Source organism: Scardinius erythrophthalmus (assembly GCF_964197995.2).
Source record: "Scardinius erythrophthalmus genome assembly, chromosome: 25".
NCBI classification, from domain to species: Eukaryota; Metazoa; Chordata; class Actinopteri; order Cypriniformes; family Leuciscidae; genus Scardinius; species Scardinius erythrophthalmus.
Window position 1 is genome coordinate 28,734,499 of NC_138245.1, and position 22,833 is coordinate 28,757,331.

Here is a 22,833-nt window from a genome sequence, read left to right on the forward strand (position 1 = left end):
ATTTGTTTAAAATGACCCTGTGTGAAATAATGCAATACAGTGATGCTAATAAAACTTTTGAGATGAACTGAAGTGAATTGGTCAGCTGAAAGAAGGATGTGTGATAAAATAAAAAGTAATTTGAGCTGATCATTCTGCTATCAAAGGGAAAATTATTGAAAAGTGAGAACCTACATCTTGATTTTGGTTTTACTATAATAAAGTACAGATCACAATGTGGCATAAAAGAGAATAGTGTGCGTCTGAGATGATGTAAATCACTTTTTTTTTTGGAATACAAACATATCTGAAACATGACTAATTGAATTTTCTATAAATAGTTATTAATTTATTGTTGCCATACGATGTGTAAATAAATATAGGTTTAAATTTGTAGACTGGAGTATTATGCAAGTAATAAATTATGTGAATTTTTTCTGCTAATATTTATTGCAGTATTTTTCTCTTTAAAAATATCTAAACATAATCTGACTGTAAAAGAGTAAAATAAATTAGATGTGTTCTGTACGTAAAATTTAGACACTCAAGTCACAGACGTACACAGTAACAAACTCATTTTTGTTTTGTTTGAAAAGTGTATTTGTGCTGTATTGCATTCAAAATAAATATCACTTGGTTTGATTTTTTTTTGTTATCTAATGTCCTTCTAAGTGTATAACATACACATTTTAAGTGAATATTATATTTCTGGCCAGTAAACTGACCTATAGATGGGTGATTCATATGAATCAATGAGGACTTTTATTTTGGCAGATTAGCAGATCTGTCTGTCTGGGTTTCACCCATCACAGCTTCATCACATTCGGACATATTTCATCACTGTTTCCCATCACTCCTGCCACTGTCATCGCCGGTTTTTCGATCCAGGATAATTATCTGCCTCTTTACCGTCGCGTAGTCCACTATCTGTGTTTCAGCAGCAGGTAAATGTGAATAAAACACCATAAACACACACATCAGTCACAACAATGTTAGCATGACGGCTAGCCAATTAGCAAGTTCCAGCAGGGGAAGAAAAAAGTGGATCAACTTTTGTTTAAAGACATTACAGTTCGAGCTAGTTGAGTATTTAGATTTGCAATATTAGATATTGGTTATAATTGGTGTGTTATGGATGATATGGTGTTATTAAACTTAATAGATCAGGTATGTAGTGCTAGCAGGCAGGCTAAATGAGCTCGAAGATTGCCCATCAAAAATATTAAAAAAACATATTTTTTTTCAATAAAATAACCCATAAACATAACATATCTTTCAGATGAGTCAAATTACAGATGTGAAGATGAATATATAAAGTAGTCAGATGAGTTTGATTTGCAGATTGCAGTTTATTTAGGTGTGGAGATAACGTTACGTGTAACTTATATGATATAATCTCTTAAATTCTTTTAAAACTTTTTCATTAGTCTGACAATATTCATCTATGTAGTGATCGATTAAACTCAACAGCTTAGGTTCTTAGGTTTTTAATTAACTGTTTGGTCCAGTCAGTTGTTGCATTGATTTATGAAGTGCTACAAATGTTATCATAACTGATAGAATATACATTATGCATCATAACAGGAAAGTGTAATTCGATATAATTGCATTTTATGTGTTGTTATGACGGTACATGTGTCATGATGTGAGTCGCATGTTGTTGAAAATGTGATCACAAACTAAAACAGCTTTTTTTTACACTATAGAAATGGATAACAGCTCGACGACTTGTCCATTTGACACACAGGTAAAACATATTTTGATTTTCTAATTTTATATCCATATATGACGTTTTTAATTAATATTATTTTACATGATTTTGCTGTATGAGTACATTTCGTTGTCATCTCAGTATTTCCGCATGAATATGTTTTCTTATTAATCCTCTTTGGATGTGTATGTTAAGTTAGCTTAAAATAAGCTTTCCTCGTTTAAAACTGTACGCAATGTATGATCATCATAATATCGAAAATATGTACATATCTTATTTCAGTGCTTTTACTTATTTATTTACCAATTTGATCTCTGGTAAGAACTAAAGTCATGAAAGGAAGTGCCATTGTTTTTAGGCTATCTCAGTAGCAATGGCTGGCTAACTCTAATTAGATGCTGTTTAAGTTGATTAAATTAAAGTGTTTTTTCTGCTTTTCTTCATCGTTTTCACAGCCTTAATAAGAGATGTATTTTGTTAAACTCGTTTTCGTTCTCTTTTTGCCTGTGCATGGAGTTGCTAACAAGCCTTTTAGCCTTCGGTCACATTAATAAATACGATTTTACATCAAAGTTGTTGTTTTGTTGATGCAAACGGCGTTCCAATATATCAGGCGATTTCAAATTGTCGATCGTGTAATTGAATGACTGTGATGATGTGTCATTAGTTATCGAATATTTGCACAGTTGACAGAGCCAGTGCGCGAAGTTGCGAATGCGCATGCGCGCACATTGCTTCACTCCCCCAGCGTCTGGTTGAGAAAAGAAATTTTAATGGGAGTGGATGAGCACTAAAATGTTCTTTTGGTTTGATTTGTTTGTTGTAATTATCTGGTGGAGATTTCTTTGGAGAATCATGGGTAAAGTAGTTTTTCACCAGGAATTCTGTTAACATGGTAATTTTAAAAACAAGTTGAAATAATGTTGGCTGATGGCTTCAACAAAAGCAATTACCATCAATTAACAATCTCATAGCTCACTGTCAGTCTGTTTTTAAAGGGTTATAAGTTATTTTTAAAAATCAGTTCCCCTTTGGAAAAAATTAATGGGATTTTGAGTTCTGTAACCTGACTGTTGCACTCTATAAATAGACAAATACAAGGAAACTGTTCTGTGTTGATTCTCCTGAAAAGTGCAAACACATTGGCTCTAATGCATTCAAAACATTGTGTTTGTTTAAACATCACGACCAGCCCGACACAGCAGTGACTCAGCTAATGACCAATGGCCTGTGTTTGGGGTGGGACTACCCATTTGAAAGCAGTCATTAGTTGTTGTTGTTTTTTTAATCCATTTGGTGGTGTTAGTGATGTAGAAATTACACATTTTTAACTAATGTAATCCTGAGTCAGTTTGTTTCATGTTTTACTCTTTCAAACTTGGCTTAACAAGGTGTGATTCTGTGATTGTACAAATTGCATGGATATTTAAAGCCACACTAGGTAAGAATTCCGTTTTGGTCAAACAACGACCCCTAGAGTCGCTGTGAACTACTTGTATTTAACGTTACTGTCGAAAATAGCACTCACGCAGAGCAGTCTCTTCACTCAAGGCCTGATCCCCTCCCCCCTGTATACTGGTCCCTGTTCAGTCGGATGGAAGCTGTAACGAGTGGAAATAAGCTGTGTCCCCTTTAAGAGCTGCGCTCGCCCTGTTTAACTTTCGGCAGTCTGTATTGTATGTGCGCCTCGAACATTCCGTAAGTGGATTGTTTCTGTTTGATGCTCATTCTTGTCTTATTTTTGTCTATCAAGTAATGCTGTGGACGGTAAAACGTGTGACAGACAGTTACACGAGTTCGATTGGGGAATAAACACAACGCGTTTCAAATCGTCAAACATCGAACATCGAGCTATAGCCTCCGAAGATGTCTAAGTTGCTAATCCATCAACAAGAACGCCAGATGCTTTTTAGCTCACACCAACGAGTGAAAGCTTGTACGAGTGATATACAATATAAGCAATATACTTACAAGTCCAACAGCATGTGAGGACGTGTCGGGGGAAGTGAGGTAGCCTATGCCGTAAAGCAGTCGAATTTTGTAGTTCTTTTTGTGCGCGGGGGTTACTACCCGAACCCCGAAGTTCAAAAGTACGATTAAAAACGATACAGACCCCGTCAGGCTATGGCAGACATGTCATTCAACCTATTGTAAGTCGATGTACCATCACAAGAGTCTTTGGAAATATATTATGAAGGTTGAAAAGTTACCTAGTGCTGCTTTAATGAGGCATGCATTGCTTCGTTTCTGATTGGTTGTCTTTTGCTTAACAACATTTAGCACTGCAATTTGGGCATAATCTAATGCTGAAAGTGGTGCTAATGCTTTTAAAAAGTGTGAAATTGTGCTCTAAAGGTGGTATTAACCTTGTAAAAAAATAATAAAGTATATGTTGAAATGACTACTTTTCTGTTTTTATTGCAGGGCTACAGTTCAACATTTAAGCGTAAACGAACAGTGGAAGATTTCAACAAGTTCTGCACATTTGTGCTGGCATATGCTGGTTATATTCCGTATCCACAGGAGGTGAGTATTATCATGTCTTAGTGATGTAACTGGGAGGAGATTGTGGTAAAAATGATACTCATTGTGCTTGTACGTTTGCTAGAAAGTTCTGTCAGTGTTGCAGGGTGAAGCGGCCTTGCATTTCCTCGAGATCGCTCAACGATCTGACACATCCGACCTCCAGGATGGGTTCCTATCCTTGGCAGTGGTGTGGCACTGGGTGCTTTTTCTTTTTTTTTGGTGGCACAAGCCCTTATGAGCTGCTTTGCTGTTGACGCTCTTGTTTGATCCACAGAAATGGTGGTGGCTCTTATGTCACGGCCGCTGAGAGACATCTCCCTCCAAAAAAACCTCAGCCCTCCCTCCCAGGGTAAGAGGGCCACTCAAGTCTCCTCATTCTCATCTCAGACCCTGTCTCTAAGTGCCATTCTTCACAACAGCAGTGTGTGTGCATCCACAAACACTTCAGTTTCAGGACTTTCCTTTAATGGATGCTTCAATGGATGGAGGCTAAATCGAGGAAACTGGGGAAATGCATGAGGGCCGATAATAGCTCCAAGTGTTCCAAAACCTAGTGAGCTGCGTGCTCTCTACATTGGCTGCTGCCTTCTAAGGAAGCATCCTAACTGCTAAAATAAAGTGCATGGGACACTTAACTCTCAGTTGACACTTGCATGTTGTTTAAAATGAAATTATGTAACAAATATTGGGTAAAGTAGTCAGTTTTGGGTGTCAAATACTCATTGAGGAAGGATGAATGACGTCACACCAACACGCTAGATATAACATAGAATTACACAAGATGTGTCACTCGTATTGTTTTGAATGGGGAAAAGTGCAACGCTCAATATGGCGGAATAAGTCCTGCCTTCTAAATAAGAGTTCTAATCATTAAAACTAAAAGCTCCGGAGTCAGTCTTCCACTGCGCATTAGCTTGATCCAGCCTGAAAAATGACATTTTCTGTCTTGATTTGAGTGTTTAGAAACAAAATTTATGAGACAGTTGTTGTCAGATTTCATCTGTGATTTTAAATATGAAATTTAATTGTAAGCTTGCTTGGTGAACAGTTTTAGAGTATTTGATGTTCCCCCATTCAAAAAGATAGGAGCAGCATTTGCCCTTAAAGGGACTTTGGATATACTAAAATTGATATATACATTCACTTTTAAGCAAATAAAAAGTCAAACTTCTTACTTTTAGGATATAAATGTTTATTGAAATAGGTGTGTTAAACCCAGTGAGTTATTTGTTTTTTGGTCTTTGTTGTTGACAGTCAAACACTGACCAAATGGTACAGTTGCTTTTTTGTTTCCAAGTCATCTTCTGAGCATAGGGCATAAACTTCCAACTTTATGGTTAGAAATTGCAGATATCTAGCAGAAATACACAGTTCAGTCATGAAACTATAGATGGCGCTAGCTGGTCCTTAACTCAATCTGCTTGCAATCTCATCATTATCTATTGGGCACAGCTGATTGGTTCCTGCTGTATCAGTAGCAAATGAGATTGCTGCTCAACCTTCAAATAATTGGTCAGCATTTGCTGTGGAAGTTGCTGTGCGCTTTCAGAAACCCTCCACCTTCCCCAGTTCCACCTGTATAAATCTGCTACGGGTAATTCATGTACGCTATATTGAATGGCAGCAGCATGTCTTACTTCCTCACAGTTGTGTGTTGTGTGTGTATTGTTAGTAGCAAGTCACGTACTTGCTCTGCAGCACCAACAGTGTAGCAGATCTATTTCGCCAAGACCAAACACATAAACATTGTCAGATCCTTTACCATGCCAAACACTAAGAGAGTTGTCATGACAGAAATATCCTACTTTAGGCTTTTGTTCTGCCATATTAATTTGAGCTTGCTGCAATGCATTCTGGGTATGCTTTCTTTGTGAATATATCTTTGAAGCTAGCACTTTTTGGAACAGCTTTCATGTCAAAAAATGTCTGCTGTCTGAAATGATGTCTAGGTAGGCAACTCACTATGTTTTGGAACAGCTAGTGCATTCATAATGTTTTCACATCCTTTCAGCTTCTAGAGTCTGTGTGTTTGGAAAGATCATTTATTCTTTATTTGCTTACTACTTGCTTTGTTTTCGCAGGCTACTCAGCACAAAGGAGACATAGCACTTCATAGCACACACATAATGATGGCTTTAATAACAAAGAAACAAACAGAAAATGAGGGTATAAACAAAAGTAAGTGTAGACAGAGATGGACCCGTGAGAAATGCTCCAAAATAATCCACCATTGATGCGGGATCCATGTGTTTCTGAGCTCATTAGTCGTGACTAAGAAAGCTGATTAAGGTTTGACAGCAAAATGAGGGGGAGGTTTTAAATTCTCTGAACATACAGTGCAAATTCATAAGCCTGCCATTTTTGTGCCTTATTTTTACAGCGTGCAGTCATTCTTGGATTTCATTGTGCAGGCGCTTGCATTTCTGATGACCCGTAATTTATGTTTTTCTTAGGTGGTAGCCATTAACTTTAGGAGTGACTCTACAAAAGCGTTGCTTGGCACTTTGCTTCTCTTACCCTGGTTTGTGATAGGCATTTTTCTTTTTACCAGTTGGTGTCTGTCGGCGTTCATGCAATTTTTCATGTAATTGCTTGGCTTTTAGTGCTAAACACTAAATGGGTCAATTGATCTAATAAAGAATTGTTGAGATTTTTATTACTACATATTCTTACATTTTAGCCTTTATCAGACTCTCTCTCTCTCTCTCTCTCTCTCTCTCTCTCTCTCTCTCTCTCTCTCTCTCTCTCTCTCTCTCTCTCTCTCTCTCTCTCTCTCTCTCTCTCTCTCTCTCTCTCTCTCTCTCTCTCAATATATATAGCACTACTCAAGCTCAGATGGCTACAAAATTTTATTAGCAATGTTTCTTCAGGCTTGAGCAAAACGTTTCTAATAAAATTTCGTAATGATGCAACTGCGAGTAGTGTGCGGGATTTATACATTTTCTATTGGACTTTTATCCAATGCACCTACAAATGATTCGGGTGTGTGAGGCACTATATTTTCTATTTAGTCTTTATCAAGCTGCAAAATGTGAAATGTTTCATCTTAGAGATCTTGATTTGAAGGCAGTTTCATCTTGCGCCAGTGTGGTCTGCATTTCTTGTCATTACAAATATTGCTCCATAACCAGCAGGATTTGTGGGATGATTTTCACCATAAGTCTTTGAAACATGCAGTGAAGTTATTTGGTCACTGTTTGCTCATCTTCAGACTTCAGACCGATGTTTCAGTCCATGAAATTCAGTGCATTGGTGGTTAAAATAGTGTTTTCTATTTGCTGTCCACAGGAGGCACACTTGAGGAACAGCTCTAGTCCTCCTAACAGCACCGGCAGCACTGCAGACAGTGACGGATGGGAGAACCAGAGGCTGGGATGTGACCTCTCGTCTCCGGACGAGCCCCCGCCCAAAAACCGCAAGAGCTTCGCTGGATTCAAGAGACCCGCCAGCGAGGATTCAGAGCCCCAGAAACGTCCTAAGTCAGCAGGTCTTCTCCTGGAGGGTCGAACGAAGGCTGACAAGGTGAAGAAGAAGAAGAAGAAGCTGAGGAAGAGTAAGGATGAGGAATTGAGATCTTTCGCTCCATTTACTACTCGTAGTGCTGAAGGTGAGATCGGCAATTTTGGATGTAACATCAAAGAAGAACCAGAAGATTACTTCAGCATCTCTGTACCCACCGCTGGCATGGGTCGCGACCAGCCTACGCACACTGGCACGTGTTCAAAACCTGCCTATAGTTCACCGGGCACCGCAACGTGGAAAGAGGAGCCTGATATTGGCCGTCCATGCTGGGACGGTTTTAAAAGTTCAGGTCCAGAGTCGGAGGATGTCGAGAAACCCTCACAACCTAAAGAAGAGTCCGTAGTCTTGAAAGTTGAAGGTTTTCCTGGTAAAAGGACTGTGGTCCGCCAGGGAAAACAGGTGGTGTTTAGAGATGAGGATGGATCGGGAGACGATGAGGACATCATGGTTGATTCAGGTAAGAAGAAGGTTTCCTCTTGTTGTCGTCTAGTTTGCTATTTTTAAAAGTAGAGGGTAATCGTATATATATCGTCATATTAAAATTGCAATCGCAATAGGTTCCTCTTGGAGTTTGGCATTGTCAAAAGTTGTTAGTAATCGTATGTATTGTAATGCGATTGTGATCACAATGATTTCCTCTTGGACTTTGGCATTGTCAAAAGTAGATTGCAATCATATTACGGTATATATGCAAATGCGGTCGCAATCATTTCCTCTTGGATTTTGGCATTGTTCGCAATCGTATATATTTGAATTTACTCTTTCTGATTGCAGATGATGACTCTTGGGACCTAGTGACTTGTTTCTGCATGAAGCCGTTCGCAGGGCGGGCTATGATCGAATGCAACCAGTGCAACACCTGGATCCACCTTTCATGTGCCAAAATCCGTAAGTCCAACGTCCCAGAGACGTACATCTGCCAGAGGTGCAAAGACACAAAGTTTGACATACGCCGCTCCAATCGCTCACGAGTGGGCACTCGAAAACACCTTCTCGACTGATGCCGCTCCTCTCGTTCACAGAAACTCATAAAGTTGTCTTCTTAAAGAGGAGACTCAATGAGTACGGAAGAGGACCTGCGTCACGTTTTTTTCGGTTCCTGTTTTTAATATTTCTCACCTTCCTAAATGTTTGCGTCTGGCAATCAATACTCAGATGATGCATTAATGAGAGCAGATTTCCGCCATACGGACGGCTGGAGTTGTGACGGTGCTTGCCTGAAGGTATTACGCAATCAGAGTTGTGCTGGAAAGAAGGGATCGGGGTGTCGGATTGCAACTTTTTTTTAAGAACAAAGTGGTAGCTAGAGATGCCCCTTTGTACCCATAGCTTTCAAAAGTAGGTGTATTTGTTAAAGTATGTATATTCTATGAAATAACCATAAGATATTTGTTTCAAGGCGTTTAGACTCGCCATTTTGTGTGGATCTTTTCTGAGACCACCAAATGTGTATGAGGCAAAGAGTTCTGTTTGTTGGATAATGTTGATTCGAAGTTTTCGTCAGCAGTCACTGATGCTTTAGAGCGAAACATCAGAAACGGTTCATGCTACATTGTGGTATTTTTCTTTTTAAAGAACATTGAAACAAACGGTTGATAACAAGAGACTGTGTTATTTTGATTTACGAAGCCTGATAGTTTCTGCCTTTTTTTGAACAAGAAACGTTTTGTTTGCATGTTGTAATATTGGACTAAACTGGTAATTTTTTCATGTCTTTTTTTCTGCAATTAGATGTAAAATATGTACATTTTTTGATAGTCGTTATAGGTTAGGGAAGGGATATTTTTTACTGGGTGAATCTCAGAATCTTACAAAACACATGTCACATTTCACCCCATTTGATATATTGGCATAAATTAATACTATTTTTAGGAACATTTTTTTTTTTTACTTCGAATTCAAGTAATGTTTCTGGGTAATTTGCTTTTTTTCTCCATTTCTCCACACTTCTCAGTGGTGATTCTATTTATATTGTCGTGACTGTAAGAAAGTAACTTTCTTTATTCTTTAATTTTGTTTTCATGAAAATGGTCACACAATGCAATTTTTGTGGTGAAATATTACCCTGGCGTGTTCTTGTCAGGTTCTGTGAGTTTTACTTAACTGCCAAAGGGAAGAACTTTTTTTTTTTTTTTTTTTTTTTTTTTACTTTATATACTGAAATCCTATGGCTTTCTTAGTAGTATTCATATTAACATTCAAAGCAGTGCCACAGTGTTTGATCTCCAAATCTTGGCTCTTCAAAACTCTCTGGTGGAGCTTGTAATAGAAGGAATCATTCATGAGGGTGTATTTCTTGCTAACCACTGTGACCCGTCTAACCTGGTTATTAATCGATGAGTCTGGTTCATGTTCATAGGCATGCTCAGATAAAAATGTGATTGTGTCCTATTAGCTGTTAAAGTCCCATCATAAAACATTGTGCATTTTTTTATTTTTTAAATCTCTTGTGAGTTTGATGTCATTTCAGAATGTACTGTTCTGATTGATGAGATAAACACTGCAGAGGAGATATATTATTTGGCACTTTAGTATGGATATTTGCAGAACTTTTTGGTATACGTTAATGTAAATTTAGACAAATAACTAGTTCATAGTTGTGAAATTGGCCTCATCTTATTTTCTAACGAGTCAGTTGACTATCCACAGTGATATTTTTTTGTGATGCACATTGAAACTGGATATTCTTTTGGGTACAATTGTCTTCCCATCTAAGGACATACTGGGAAGGTGTAATTTGCAGGTCTAGATTAAACAAGCTATCTGTTCATTGTTTTGTGGAAAAAAGTGTCGCTTGTAAATTGAATTGCTTATGTTGCTGCTTTCTTTTCTTTTTTTAACCATTTATTAAGGGTTCATGGATGATGGTTCTGTACATTTTGTTGTATGTAGTATGATGTTAATATTTCAGGGCTGTTTGTGCAAGAGAGAAGAACCGCTAAAGTTTGAGCTTGCACTGTTACGCTGAGGGAGATTCTGAGTCCAATGAAAAGAAAGAGAGAGATGTTTCTGTGAAACTTCATGTAAACTTGTAAATAAAGAGATGATGATTTTAATGACATTTCATTTGAGCCATATCATTCTTATGTAGAAACTGTAATATATATTATATAAAGAAAATAACTGCAGAGGTCAGGTGAAGTGTAGTTTTCATCACTTTTTATTGTTTAAACTACTCTTTAGGTTGACATTACATGAATACATGTGTAAGGTTTTGCATCAGATAGGAATGTAACACCGTTTTCTTTCAGAGTTTAAAAATGTGGCTTGAACATGAACATGAGATATGTTAAAAATTTTAGGAGACATGCAAGGTATAATGACAGTACTGGATAACAAACCAGAGAACATTAAAAGGCCCATTTTTAAATCGCTCCAGAACCGTAAGACTTTTGTTCATCTTCAGAAAACAAATTCTCTTTTTGATTGAATCTGAGATCTTTCTGTCCCTCCATTGACAGCTACGCAACTACCACTTTGACGCTTCAAAAAGATCATAAAGAGACCGTAAAGCGAATTCATATGAATTTAGCGGTTTAGTCCAAATTTTCTGAAGAGACACGATCGCTTTATATGATTTAATTTAAGCTTTTATTGAGGATGAACAAAAGTCTTACGGGTTTGTAATGACAGGAGGATGAGGAAATGAGAGAATTTTCATTTTTGGGTGAACTAACCCTTTAACACTGACCTAGGATTCTTTAGCCTTATTTTCACTTCTGAATGAGAAGATTATTGTTGCTACTCCAACAATAAAATGCACTGATGTTGAAATGACTTTTTTCCCTTATAGTCCAAGAGACGAAATGTGCAACTGGAAAGACGGTTACAAATAAACATCTATTACAGACTCAAATTATACAGGCATTGCTCACTCAATTTGCAATTTGCACTAATAACAATGTAAAATTGAAAAGAAAAAAAGGGGCATACAGTATTTAATTGAAACAATGAATGAACAAATAGTTTAGTGGATTAGTTGTACAGATGCATGTTCTGAACATAGTGCTTTCTTATTTGTGAACTTGTTTAAAGAAACACTTAAAAATTAAAATTCTGGCATAGTTTACTCACCCTCGAGTTGTTTCAAACCTGTATGAATTTCTTCTGCTGAACCGAAAATAAGATATTTCGAAGAATCTCCTACTATGGAAGTCAATGGGGTCCATCAACTGCCTGGTTACCGACATTCTTCAAAATATCTTCTTTTTTGTCCAACAAAAAAAAAAAATCATACAGGTTTGAAACAACCTGAGGGTGAGTAAATGATGACAGAATTTTCATTTTTAAGTGAACAATTCCATTAAATCCCTCATTGAAATCATGATAAATGCAGAATGTAGCATGAAATTATCCAAAAGGCATTTTAGTTTTATATTAGTTTAAGCATTTCTAATGCAGATCAACTTTTGAAAACCGAGAAGGGGGAAAGTTGCTTTCAAGGCAAATGTCCAGATGCAAAGAACCACAAATAAAAACACAGTAACACTGTAAGACTTCATTTAGTATCTTAAATTTGGAGAATATACAGCCTACAACTATCTTTTATACGGAGGAAAAGGTGAATCTCACAAAAACAGTCTGGGTCATAATTCACCTATAAAAGTTTGCATAAAGAAAATTCTTTTTAAAGATTTCTTGCATTTATGAGATTTCTTGCAAGTCCATTTAAATCACATCCACTAACTGTCAATATCACACAGTAATATTTATTTAAATATTTATCCCACATCTTTTATTCAAGATTACAGTAATGAGAACATTTTTTTTTTTTTTTGCATTTAGAATTTGCCATCCATTTTTTTTAGTGAGATTCACCTGTAAATATAAATATTAATATGATAAGTAATCCAAACAACATTTCTCCCGGAGGAAAATAAAATCACGATCCTGTGGCAGCTTCTACAGTCCTGATTTTGGAGGCAGTGTGAGCCTAAGATTTCCTTTTTTCATAAGCCCAGTGTACAAACATGCAAAACCGTCTGTCAAAAAATATTTCAATATCAACACCCGTTTTTATTAAACCACGGGTTGTACAGCACTTCATTACGATTTGAAACATACTTTTTTGTTACAGGAGCTTTTATTGCTGTACTATCCAGTAGATATCATCAGATAGTGTAGTGTTAACGCCAACTGAGACTGATGGATGGAGTGATAAGGTATTTAACCACTTCCTACCACCTGAAAACAGACAGCTATCAAAGCTGCAGACGGGTTCAGGAGGTTCATCGGAAGTCTCCAGATCTTAAGGAGGTGTTAAGATGTGTTCGACCCATTGACGATATATGTAAAGGGATTTGAGATAAACAGACAACACAAAGGTGATACACGGGTGACTATGTGGGATGAAGAGGAGCAGCCCTTCGGATCACTGGATGTCCGACTGTCCCTTTATGTTCCTTTGACGCCCATTGAGTCCATCTGTCCTTTCTTCCAATGTGTGGAAGACTCCTATGTCTCTGAACTGATTCTATGAGCTGAATGAAAAGAGACTTTCTTTACACCAGCTTTGAATTAACCATCTTTTTGAAAATATTCCCAGTTTTTTGTTTCCATAGTACTCACATTGTTTAGGTATCCTAAGAGGCTCTGTGTCTCCGGACAAGACTTGATGCATTGCACCTCGGAACTGGTACAGCAGCTTTAGGCTCTTTTCCTCTCCGACGCACGGGTCATAAAACCCCGGCAAGCCAGCCTGATTAACACGAGACAGAACTAATTAATGTGAAGCACCTGGCGAGAGTTTAAGCATTTCACTGATGTAAAGCACCAGTTGATGTTTGCGTGTCTAACCTTTGATGCCTCTGTAAGAACGAGTTTAGAGTCTTTCACTAAACACTGGAGAGGGACGGTCACGTCAATGACCTCTGCTCTCTCTCGTTGCTGGCTATTGTCCAATACAAATTTGCCGTACCAGGCATTAAGAATGATGAGACCTAGAGTAAAAACATGAATCACTTCACATAAAGCTATTCATTTAACAAGAACGTTTCATATTCAGTATAAGTTAAACTGTATAGACAACAATGTGTTTTCTCTCATCCCAGAGTATGCAAAACTAAACAAAAATTGTTTACAGTAATGTACCTACAGTAGAAAATGTAAAGCTTGTCAGACAAAATTTGAGCTAAGTTTGTTTTAGCAGTGGATTTTTTTTTATACCAAAAAATATAATTTAATAAATACATTTAAAAGAATCACTTTTGAAAGGATTTTTACTTCTTTTCTTTTTTTAAATTAAACTGCTGATTTTGTTGTGAATTTCTTTTTAGAGATGGCACAAAAAAATTTATTTCTAGTGAAAGAAATACAGTACTTTAGAACTGAGCATTACTACAAAAATATATATTAATAATTAAAGAAATTCTCATGACTTTTCTAAAAATTACTTTTGAACTCTATGTACATCAGGGTTTATGAATTGTTACATCATGTCCCCTGGTATCTTTGGACATACTGTATATTTACAGGGTTTATCAGCTATATGCTGTCATAACATGAGTATAAATATCGGATATAACACATTAGTGTTAGTTTTGCTTGTTTTTAAAATGAATGGACACTATTTTCTGTGGTTATTGCCAGTATATCACCATATATAATGTGTCCGTAGAGCTTGACTTGTATCTATCTGAATGTATAAAAAAAATGTATGGGCTTTCACAAACCCATTTTAGATTCCTCAGCGTCAATAATTCTCTTCACTGACTCATGCATCAGCAAAACCTGAAAACCAAAGACACAATAACACAAGAAAACAACATATCTGCCCTGATAAATGTTTTTTTTGTGTTGGCATAATGGGAATATTCACTATAGTGTATGTATTTATTAGACTCACAGCAGCTTCAGCCTCTTGCTTCCTGCGAGCAATTTCTGAAGCAGAATCCTCCTTCTGTTTCTCCAACTCCCTGTAAACAACCAAAGAGTCAAGGCCTTTCATCAGAGAAACTGAGGTAATGTAAAGACAGGGCTTTCGGGAAAATGGGCGGTTTCAGAGCAGTAATTATGGATAATAACTCACTGTTCCTTCTGGGCTTGTACATAAGGCATAATAATAAGCTTCTGGACAGCTAAGTAGATGGCCAGCGGGCCCACAGTGGCATAAAACACAGCGCTGGGTAAAATCTGGTCGGTCAGGTGAATCGGGAAGAGGTAGGTTTGACTGGCTCTGTTCAACCTGTAGACAGTTGAAAATGACCAGCATAAATAGACCACCCACGAGCAGCTTGAGCTTAGCTTGCTGTTCTACTGAGCTGTGCTTATTGCGGTTAAGCTCAAGTCAGTGCTAACCTGATTTTGAGGGAGACGCCTTGGGGTACACCGATGCTGACGGTAGCAGCCAAAACACTGTGGCGACTGATCTTACGTTCTGCACCATATTCAACCACGGTGCCAAAGAATCCAGTCCTGTTGGATAAAAAGTCGATGAGCTATCGGGGTAGACATAGGAGCTGTTTACCTCTATAAAGCTAGGGCTGGGCAATACGCTGAATATTTATATTAAATTAAATTTAAAAAAAAAAATATTTAAAATGAAACACTATTGAGAACATAGCAATGTGCTTTACCATTAGGTTTCCTAAAGGTCAGAGACCAGTTACATGAAAGCCCTTAAGTTAAAGGGTTAGTTCACCCAAAAATGTCATTAATGTCTGTCATTAATTACTCACTCTCATGTCGTCGACTTCTGTTCATCTTCATCTTTTTGATTAAATCTGAGAGCTTTCTGTCCCTCCATTGACAGCTACACAACTACCAATTTGACGTTTCAAAAAGTTCATAAAGAGATCGTAAAACTAATCCATATGAATTGAGCTGTTCATTTTCTGAAGAGACACGATCGCTTTATATGATGAAAAGATTTAATTTAGGCTTTTGTTCACATATAAACATTCAACAACCACTAAGTCAAACCACTTAAGAGGTTTCATGCAACCAGGACCAGTTTCATGCCCACTTCTTGTGTCACACTTGTGAGCATAATACTGTCAAGACAGAGATAATAGCATTTTTGATTTAAAGGGATACTTCAGGATTTAGCATTAAGCTTTGTATTAGTAGAAAACCTGTAGTATTTTTGAATAACCGTGCTTTCCACCCTCATATCCCCCTGAGAGGAGAGATCTATGTATTTTTTGTCTGAAAAAAATCCTCCGATGACACAAAAATCATTATTTTGCATCATCGGAGGATTTTTTGGCCAGAGGCTAAAGACTACAGCCAGTAGTAGGGGCTGTCCCGCATGTTTTGAACCCGCCCATAGAGGGTGGGATCTCATTCACATAATGTACACACAGTGTCAGACGTCTTTTTTTGGAAGCTAAGCTAGCAGGCTCTTGTTCTGTGGAGAAAGCTGAGTAGTAGGGGTTACCATCCTCTTTTTCCCGGACATGTCCGGCCATCGAGATCATCCAAAATGTCTGGGATTCAGCTTTTGCTTTCTGCGGTCGCCATTCATTGTTTACATGCACACTTTTTGTTTGAATCTAACTGAATTCATTCCGATTGGTGAATCTGAATGTAGTGTTTACATGAACGCTAATCAAGTGATCGGTTGATGTGCGTTTTTAACATTACTAAGAAAATTCCTGCTCCTCCGTGAGAGATACGAGACCGCTGCGTCTCTCAGAGGTGTCGTTCATCAGTAATCACGACAACGGCCTCTCATCGTTCTCCCTCGGCCCTCAGTCTCGTCCTGCTCGCCACAGTAAACATAATGAATGGCGACTGTAGAACGCAAAAGCCAAATCCCGGACATTTTGGGCGATCTCAAAATCCCGGGCAGACTCGTCGCTCTCTTACCGGTAGGCGTTGCTTGGGAGTGGCCTCCTAGGGCAGCGAAGCAAGTGCATTCTGGGAGTTGTTGTCTTTCATCCACATAAGCCAAAAATACATTTTCTGGCTTTTCTCAGTCTAGAAAGCTCCAAATTCAAAAATAATTTCACATTTCTTCTACATAAATGACCCATTTTAAATACACATTCATCTTTCCAGAGGTGAAGTATCCCTTTAAGCTCTTTCACCACTTATTCAACAATTTGTCCACTCAAAAGTATTTGTTGTATTTTTTATGGTTCAAAATGTATTACTTTTGTTTATTACATTGTATTGGTGCATAAAAAAATGAAATATTGCTGCTTATGATATAATTTAGTGAAAAACAGTGTCTAGATGTTTACTAATTTTCCTTTATCTAATTGGCTAAAATGATGGTGCTCTCTCATTAGAAACATATATTTATAATCATGAGATCTATTTTTATATATAAAGGACATATATATATACACTAAGCAGCTCAACTGTTTTAAACACTGATAGTTATCAAAAATGTTTCTTGAGCAGCAAATCATCATATTAGAATGATTTCTGAAGGATCATGTGACATTGAAGACTGGAGTAACGATGCTGAAGATTCAGCTTTGCATCACAGGAATTAATTAAAGTTTAAAATATGTTTTAACAGTACAGCTATTTGGAACTGTTATAATATTCCACAATATAACTGTTTTCACGGCACCTTAGATCAAATAAATGCAGCCTTGGGGAGCAGATGAGACTTATTTCAAATATAATAAAAAATCTTACAGACAGCAAAATGTTGAATGGTCGTGTATTTAGAAATCTCAATTGAAAGCCATAAGTAAAACACATACTTGATGGAACCTTTGACCTTGGTCTGGTCTTCATCCTGGAATTTGTACTGATAACTCATCATCAGGTAGGAATGAGGAACGCCCAGCTGAGGAACAGGAATAAGAACAGATGAATTGCGTTCTTAATGCATTGACTTTGTTTTGAATGGAACAAATTGCCATCGTCAATGTACCCCTGTGAGGGCTTCACCTGCAGGGCCAGGGTGAAGTGGCTTGTTTTAGTGTCCCTGACAATGCTGGTGGTCATGGCAGACTGGCTTCCCCAGCGCCACTGCAGGTATCCCATAGTGTTCTGGTCTAGGTGGCGGGCCATCATTGTAGAGGCACTGGGCCGTACGCCACGTGAGGAGAACTGCAATCCCCATTGTGCAGTCACAAAGCTACATGACACAAAATTCATGAGATTCACAGAAATTACAAACAAATCAGACTTCACTCATCATACACAGATGGACACCTACCATCGTGCAGTTACGTTATGGAATACTTTCATCCCAAATAAAGGTCCTCTAATGTCCCCTGCACCAAACTCCAGCTTAAGACACACACAAACAAGAACATCAGAACCAGACCAGCACAAAACCTGGAGGTGTGTTGGTATGAGTTTTACCTCTCCCCAGCCCCTTGCTGAGGTCACACGCCGAACACAAAGGTTTATATTTCCTCCTCCATTGCCATTATGCGTAGACAGAGATCCAGAGAGGACAGCGGTATCTGAAGTGGTTAGGGGCGCCTGCCAAACATAATCCTGAATGACTATAGAGCACAAGGGAGATGGGGACATCACGAAATGCTCAATTGTCCATACTGACCTCAATGGATTGGGATATGTGCATCCTGTTGATCTCAATATGGGGAAAACCTCCTCCTGGTACATCCTCAAAGTCCTCCTCATATCGGTCGAAGAGGTCTGTTGCATCTATGCCAACACTTATTGTCCCCTGAATGAAAACAGACAAATGATGAGTAAAACCCCTTTTAGATCAATTCTGCAGAGTTTTTAAATCAAATTTAGGACCTGCACAAATAAAATGAATACCGGTGATCCATATAGGAAAAAAAACAATAGTGATGATGTAAGTTTGCATCACCCTGGTTCCCTCTCCAAAAAAAACAATAACATTTTTCCATTGGCTTTTGGATTATTGCAGAAAAAAGCTCTGTGCCCAACAGTTTATGATTCTTACATGCTTTGTTCATCATGATAATCTTCACAAGTGAACACAACTTTTATGATTTTGAAGCCTAAATGCAATCGGCAGAAGTAAAAAGCTAAATGTAGGCTACAATCGAACAACCATTTTCAGTCATTATTAAAACTTATATTTTCCTTGAAAGTTTGAGTCAGAATAGTTTGCATAGTGTGATTATTAACACAATGAGGCTGTGAAAGTGGACTAGTGAGTAGATGAGTATACTGTTCTTTTTAAAGACCTATAGGTGCCCTGAGTTTAATAAATTACAAAGAGCAAAGAAGTAAAAAAAAATCAAGCAAGAAAGCCGTCCTCAAATATCTGTTCCTCAACAATCAAGCAAAGAATTGACTGATATTATCTGGCTTCAAATTTTAGAAGAAACAAACAAACTGGCATATTGAATCTTTTAGATTACATCAGTTGGAGCACAACAAAACTGGAAGGTTTTGTGAAATAAAACTGCATTTTGGAAAATAAAAAAACATTATTATCTCCCCCTGTCATTCTGGTCTGGAATGTCCACCTTAGGGTTTGTTCTCTGCTGGAGTCTCCTCTCGTCTCTCTCCTTCTGCAAACGTTCATATTCCTCCTTGATCTCTGCAGGGGTTCTCTTCCTCTCCACCACCTAAAAACATCGGGGATCAAGCAAGCAGATGTGTCATTAGTATCACATGCATCACAGTAACACACATTAATACACATATTTTTAATAATAATAAAAAAAAAAACAATAAAAAAAAACTAACCTCCCAACCTTCCACCTCCAGGCCTTTCTTCCCAAATATGTCATATATGGCTCGAGATTGTGGGTCACTGAGAACTAAGCAGAGGTCAAATAATGAAAGTCAAATAAAAATCTAAATTAATTATTTAATTATTTTGACTACACTTGTAGTTTTAAAAGTTTTACAAGTATGACTATGTATTCAGTGGTTTTATTATTTATGTCATAACCATTTTATTTGAAGATTATTAACCCTCATGTTATTCTAAATATGGATGGCTTTGTGGTCACTATGAACTTTCATTGTATATCAATATTTTTAACCCTGACCCTAACAAATGACAAAAAATGTGATTGGAAAAATGGAACAGTTTATTTAAACTTTAGATAAAATCTAAAAAAAGTTTTATGTTTAGTATCATACTTGATACATCACGCTTTTATAGCTCACATTTGATATAGAAGAATAGTGCAGATGTTCTTATTTATATGTTCAAAAAGTAAGATCTCCCAATAAAATGTATTATTAAGATTATGTTTAATGCTTAGTTTTATTATCAAATATCTGTAGTTTTAATTGCGAGTGCAAAACATATAATGCAATGCATTACAAGGATGATTGAGACAAATACACGTTCGTCAAAAGCCTGATGTATAATATTTCATGCTTGCATTTTAGCATGATTTTTCTAAACAATTATGTATAGATAATCAAGTAAACATAAGTTGCTTCAGCCCAGGTAATGTTCATCTTGAATAAAAGTTATTCTTACATTTACTTTATTTTATTTTTTAAAGATTTCACAGCAATTGGACATGAACCAAAACCTGAAGAGGGACATTTTTACAATTATACTAAAAGTAATTTATTTTAAAGCTGCTGTCCGTAGTTTTTCCTCTTTGTCGCCATCTCTGTTCGAAATATGCAATTGCAGTTATTCGCGGATTTATCAACTTTACGTGGGTTGTGCCTCGACACGGCACAGCGCGGATGAATCCAATGTTTTGAGGAGAATGTGCGGCTGTCAGTCGCCGCGCCGGTGTGAATACTGTCATTCGCAATCACAGATTCTACTTTTTGGAAGAATGACCAACATAAGAATTTTCACCGGAAAATGCCGTCTGAACAAGTAAGTAACATCCACTTTTGTTCTGACCAACTAAGGGAAAAAAAGCATTGCTGTAAATCGCGCTGAATAAATCTAACGCTCGCTTATCATATCACGTCAAACCATGCAAATTATACTTTGTTCTCAAATTGTTAATGTTAACAACATCAGCATTTAATGCCCTTCCGATATTATCCTTGTTTTCGCATGGGCCCGTTGCAGTCTCTTTTTTTCTCCGAAGTCCGAAGTCTTTTGCATTTTACAACGGGTGAATCTCCAGTTCTCACTGGTGATTGTCGTTTGAACCTTTCTGGATCCGCCATCAAATTGATAAGTTTAATTAATATCAAGTGCTGTGAGAAAAGGCTATAAATCTCCACCTCCAACATCCTCACACTCATAGCCTACTAGCCGAGACTCTTCTTTATGTGTACAGACGTGACGTAATGACGCAAAGACATGCTCGAATTTCCCGTGGAAATCCACCAGTTTTGAACACCACTTACTGTTTTGAATCGAGCTAAGGCAAGCAGATTGTTTTGAACACTGGCTGGTTATGTACTTGCTCAAAAAATTATTTTGGATAATTTTTAACCCAAAAAAGTTACAGACTGCAGCTTTAAGTAAAAAGTATGAACTATTAATCAGATGGAAGAAGGCATGCAGTAAATTGTGTACAACCGTTTTTTCAGCAAAGTTTTGAACATGTTGATCATAATTTAAAGGCCTTAAATATTAATTTATCAAATATGATACAATAGGCTTTATAGGGTTAATCTGTCCCTTTTGTGTTTCAAAAAAACAAAAACAAAACAAAACCTAGCAGCATACAATAAAATTACATGCGAGTGTGGAAAATAATGACAGAACTTTCATGTTTGGCTGAATCATTCCTCAAACCTGTGAACTAAAAACTGTCATAATAGTCCTGAGGACAGTTATAATAATTACCCTCATATGCCTGGTGTACATCTGTGAAAAGTTGTTCTGCCTGCCTCTTTAGCTCAGGGTCTCTGTGCTTGTCAGGGTGGTAGAGCATACACATTCGCCTGTACGACGCCTTCAACTCTTCTTGAGTAGCCTGTTGGACGTAAGATAGTAGATGAAAGACAGACAGATCGAAGGATGGGATATTATTAAGCAGCGTCAACATACATTTTTAATATTGGGATGCTTATATATTAAATGTTGATAGGCCACGGACAGTTGATGGGCCCCATTAACTTTCATAGAAAAAATACAATGAAGTTCAGCAGAAGAAAATAATAATAATACAGGTTTGGAACAACTTGAGGGTGAGGAAATTTTAACAGAATTTTATTTTTGGGTGAACTATCCCTTTAAATTCATTGGTTTGGCCACACCCAGAGCCACACCTTGATAACAGTCTTTTGATTGGTTATGCTGCCCAGGTATGACTGCGTGTTGGCGCGCTTTTGCATTCAAACTCAAACGCGAACACTTCCGTTACATCCTCAGAGCTTGAGCTCCCTAGGAAATAGCAGTCAAGCGCAATTGCGAGCAGAAGTTATTATTATTATTATGGTAGGTATAATAAGTAATTATGCATTACAAGGTTTGATTGAACACATTTTATTGGGTTATTTGTGAAGTGTAATGTTTTTTAAGCGTTATTAGTAAGTGAATGGGCTATTCTGAGATAAGCTCTAGTCATGCGCCAAGCGCCATTTACATAAGTAGCACGTACAGTACATGCGAAATATTAATAAACATCACCCTAATGACTGACATAGCAATCTGACAGCTGACAGATACTGCTAGAAAGGTGTCCAAGCATGAAACGTCAGATCAATGAGTACAAGTCCTATGCAACCGCCATATTATAGTATGACAGCTGTATGAATATCTCTTATAGTGTAAGTTAACCTAATAAGAGAATAAGTCACTCCCCTTGTCATTCTGTGCAGAGCTTGACCACGGAGATGACTCTTAAAAAAATCATCTTCCTTACCTCTCTCCTGACATTGAGTAGAGAATAATAATCTTCGTTATCTATTTCCAATTCTATCTCCAAGGCAGCCGCCATGATGTTCCCAGTGTCCCAAACCCCCCCTCCACCAATTCCTACTACGGTGAAGGCTGTTCTCATGAATATTAATTACGCAATGTGACGTTCGGCCTGTTGATCGTTCTGATTTGTTGAGAGACTTACGTTGGAAGGTAGGGGGGTGTGAGCTGGCGAATACTGCTTTAGCGAAGGCTTGACTCCTGAATACTAATTATGTTGTGTGTATTGACGCTTTAGGGGCTCGGCGAGGTAACGTCAGTACTACGAAGTGAATATTAATGAGCTAAGCCTTTGCCATAGTAAATCTGCCAATTCGCCTACGGCTGAAGCTCAGGATTCATTTGTTCTTCTGCCACCATGTGTCCTGGAGGAGAGTCC

The 22,833-nt window shown here is 37.6% G+C and overlaps 2 protein-coding genes across 2 annotated transcripts; one reads left to right on the forward strand and one right to left on the reverse strand.

Moving 5' to 3' along the window:
• The first annotated feature begins 751 nt into the window (after positions 1-751).
• phf13 (PHD finger protein 13) lies at positions 752-10,798 on the forward strand. The gene is made up of 5 exons (XM_081357921.1): positions 752-923; positions 1,686-1,726; positions 4,115-4,216; positions 7,505-8,195; positions 8,513-10,798. The coding sequence occupies exons 2-5, from the start codon at positions 1,688-1,690 to the stop codon at positions 8,737-8,739; spliced, it is 1,059 nt and encodes a 352-aa protein (XP_081214047.1). The 5' UTR covers positions 752-923; positions 1,686-1,687; the 3' UTR covers positions 8,740-10,798.
• Positions 10,799-12,515: 1,717 nt separating this feature from the next.
• On the reverse strand, positions 12,516-22,512 carry dnajc11b (DnaJ (Hsp40) homolog, subfamily C, member 11b). The gene is made up of 16 exons (XM_081357585.1): positions 22,399-22,512; positions 21,378-21,507; positions 19,340-19,413; positions 19,117-19,218; positions 18,210-18,338; positions 18,008-18,130; positions 17,859-17,932; positions 17,588-17,777; positions 17,398-17,483; positions 15,035-15,151; positions 14,766-14,921; positions 14,583-14,652; positions 14,410-14,467; positions 13,535-13,677; positions 13,307-13,436; positions 12,516-13,218 (listed from the first exon to the last, which is right to left on the reverse strand). The coding sequence occupies exons 1-16, from the start codon at positions 22,471-22,473 to the stop codon at positions 13,193-13,195; spliced, it is 1,683 nt and encodes a 560-aa protein (XP_081213711.1). The 5' UTR covers positions 22,474-22,512; the 3' UTR covers positions 12,516-13,192.
• Between the last annotated feature and the right edge of the window lie 321 nt (positions 22,513-22,833).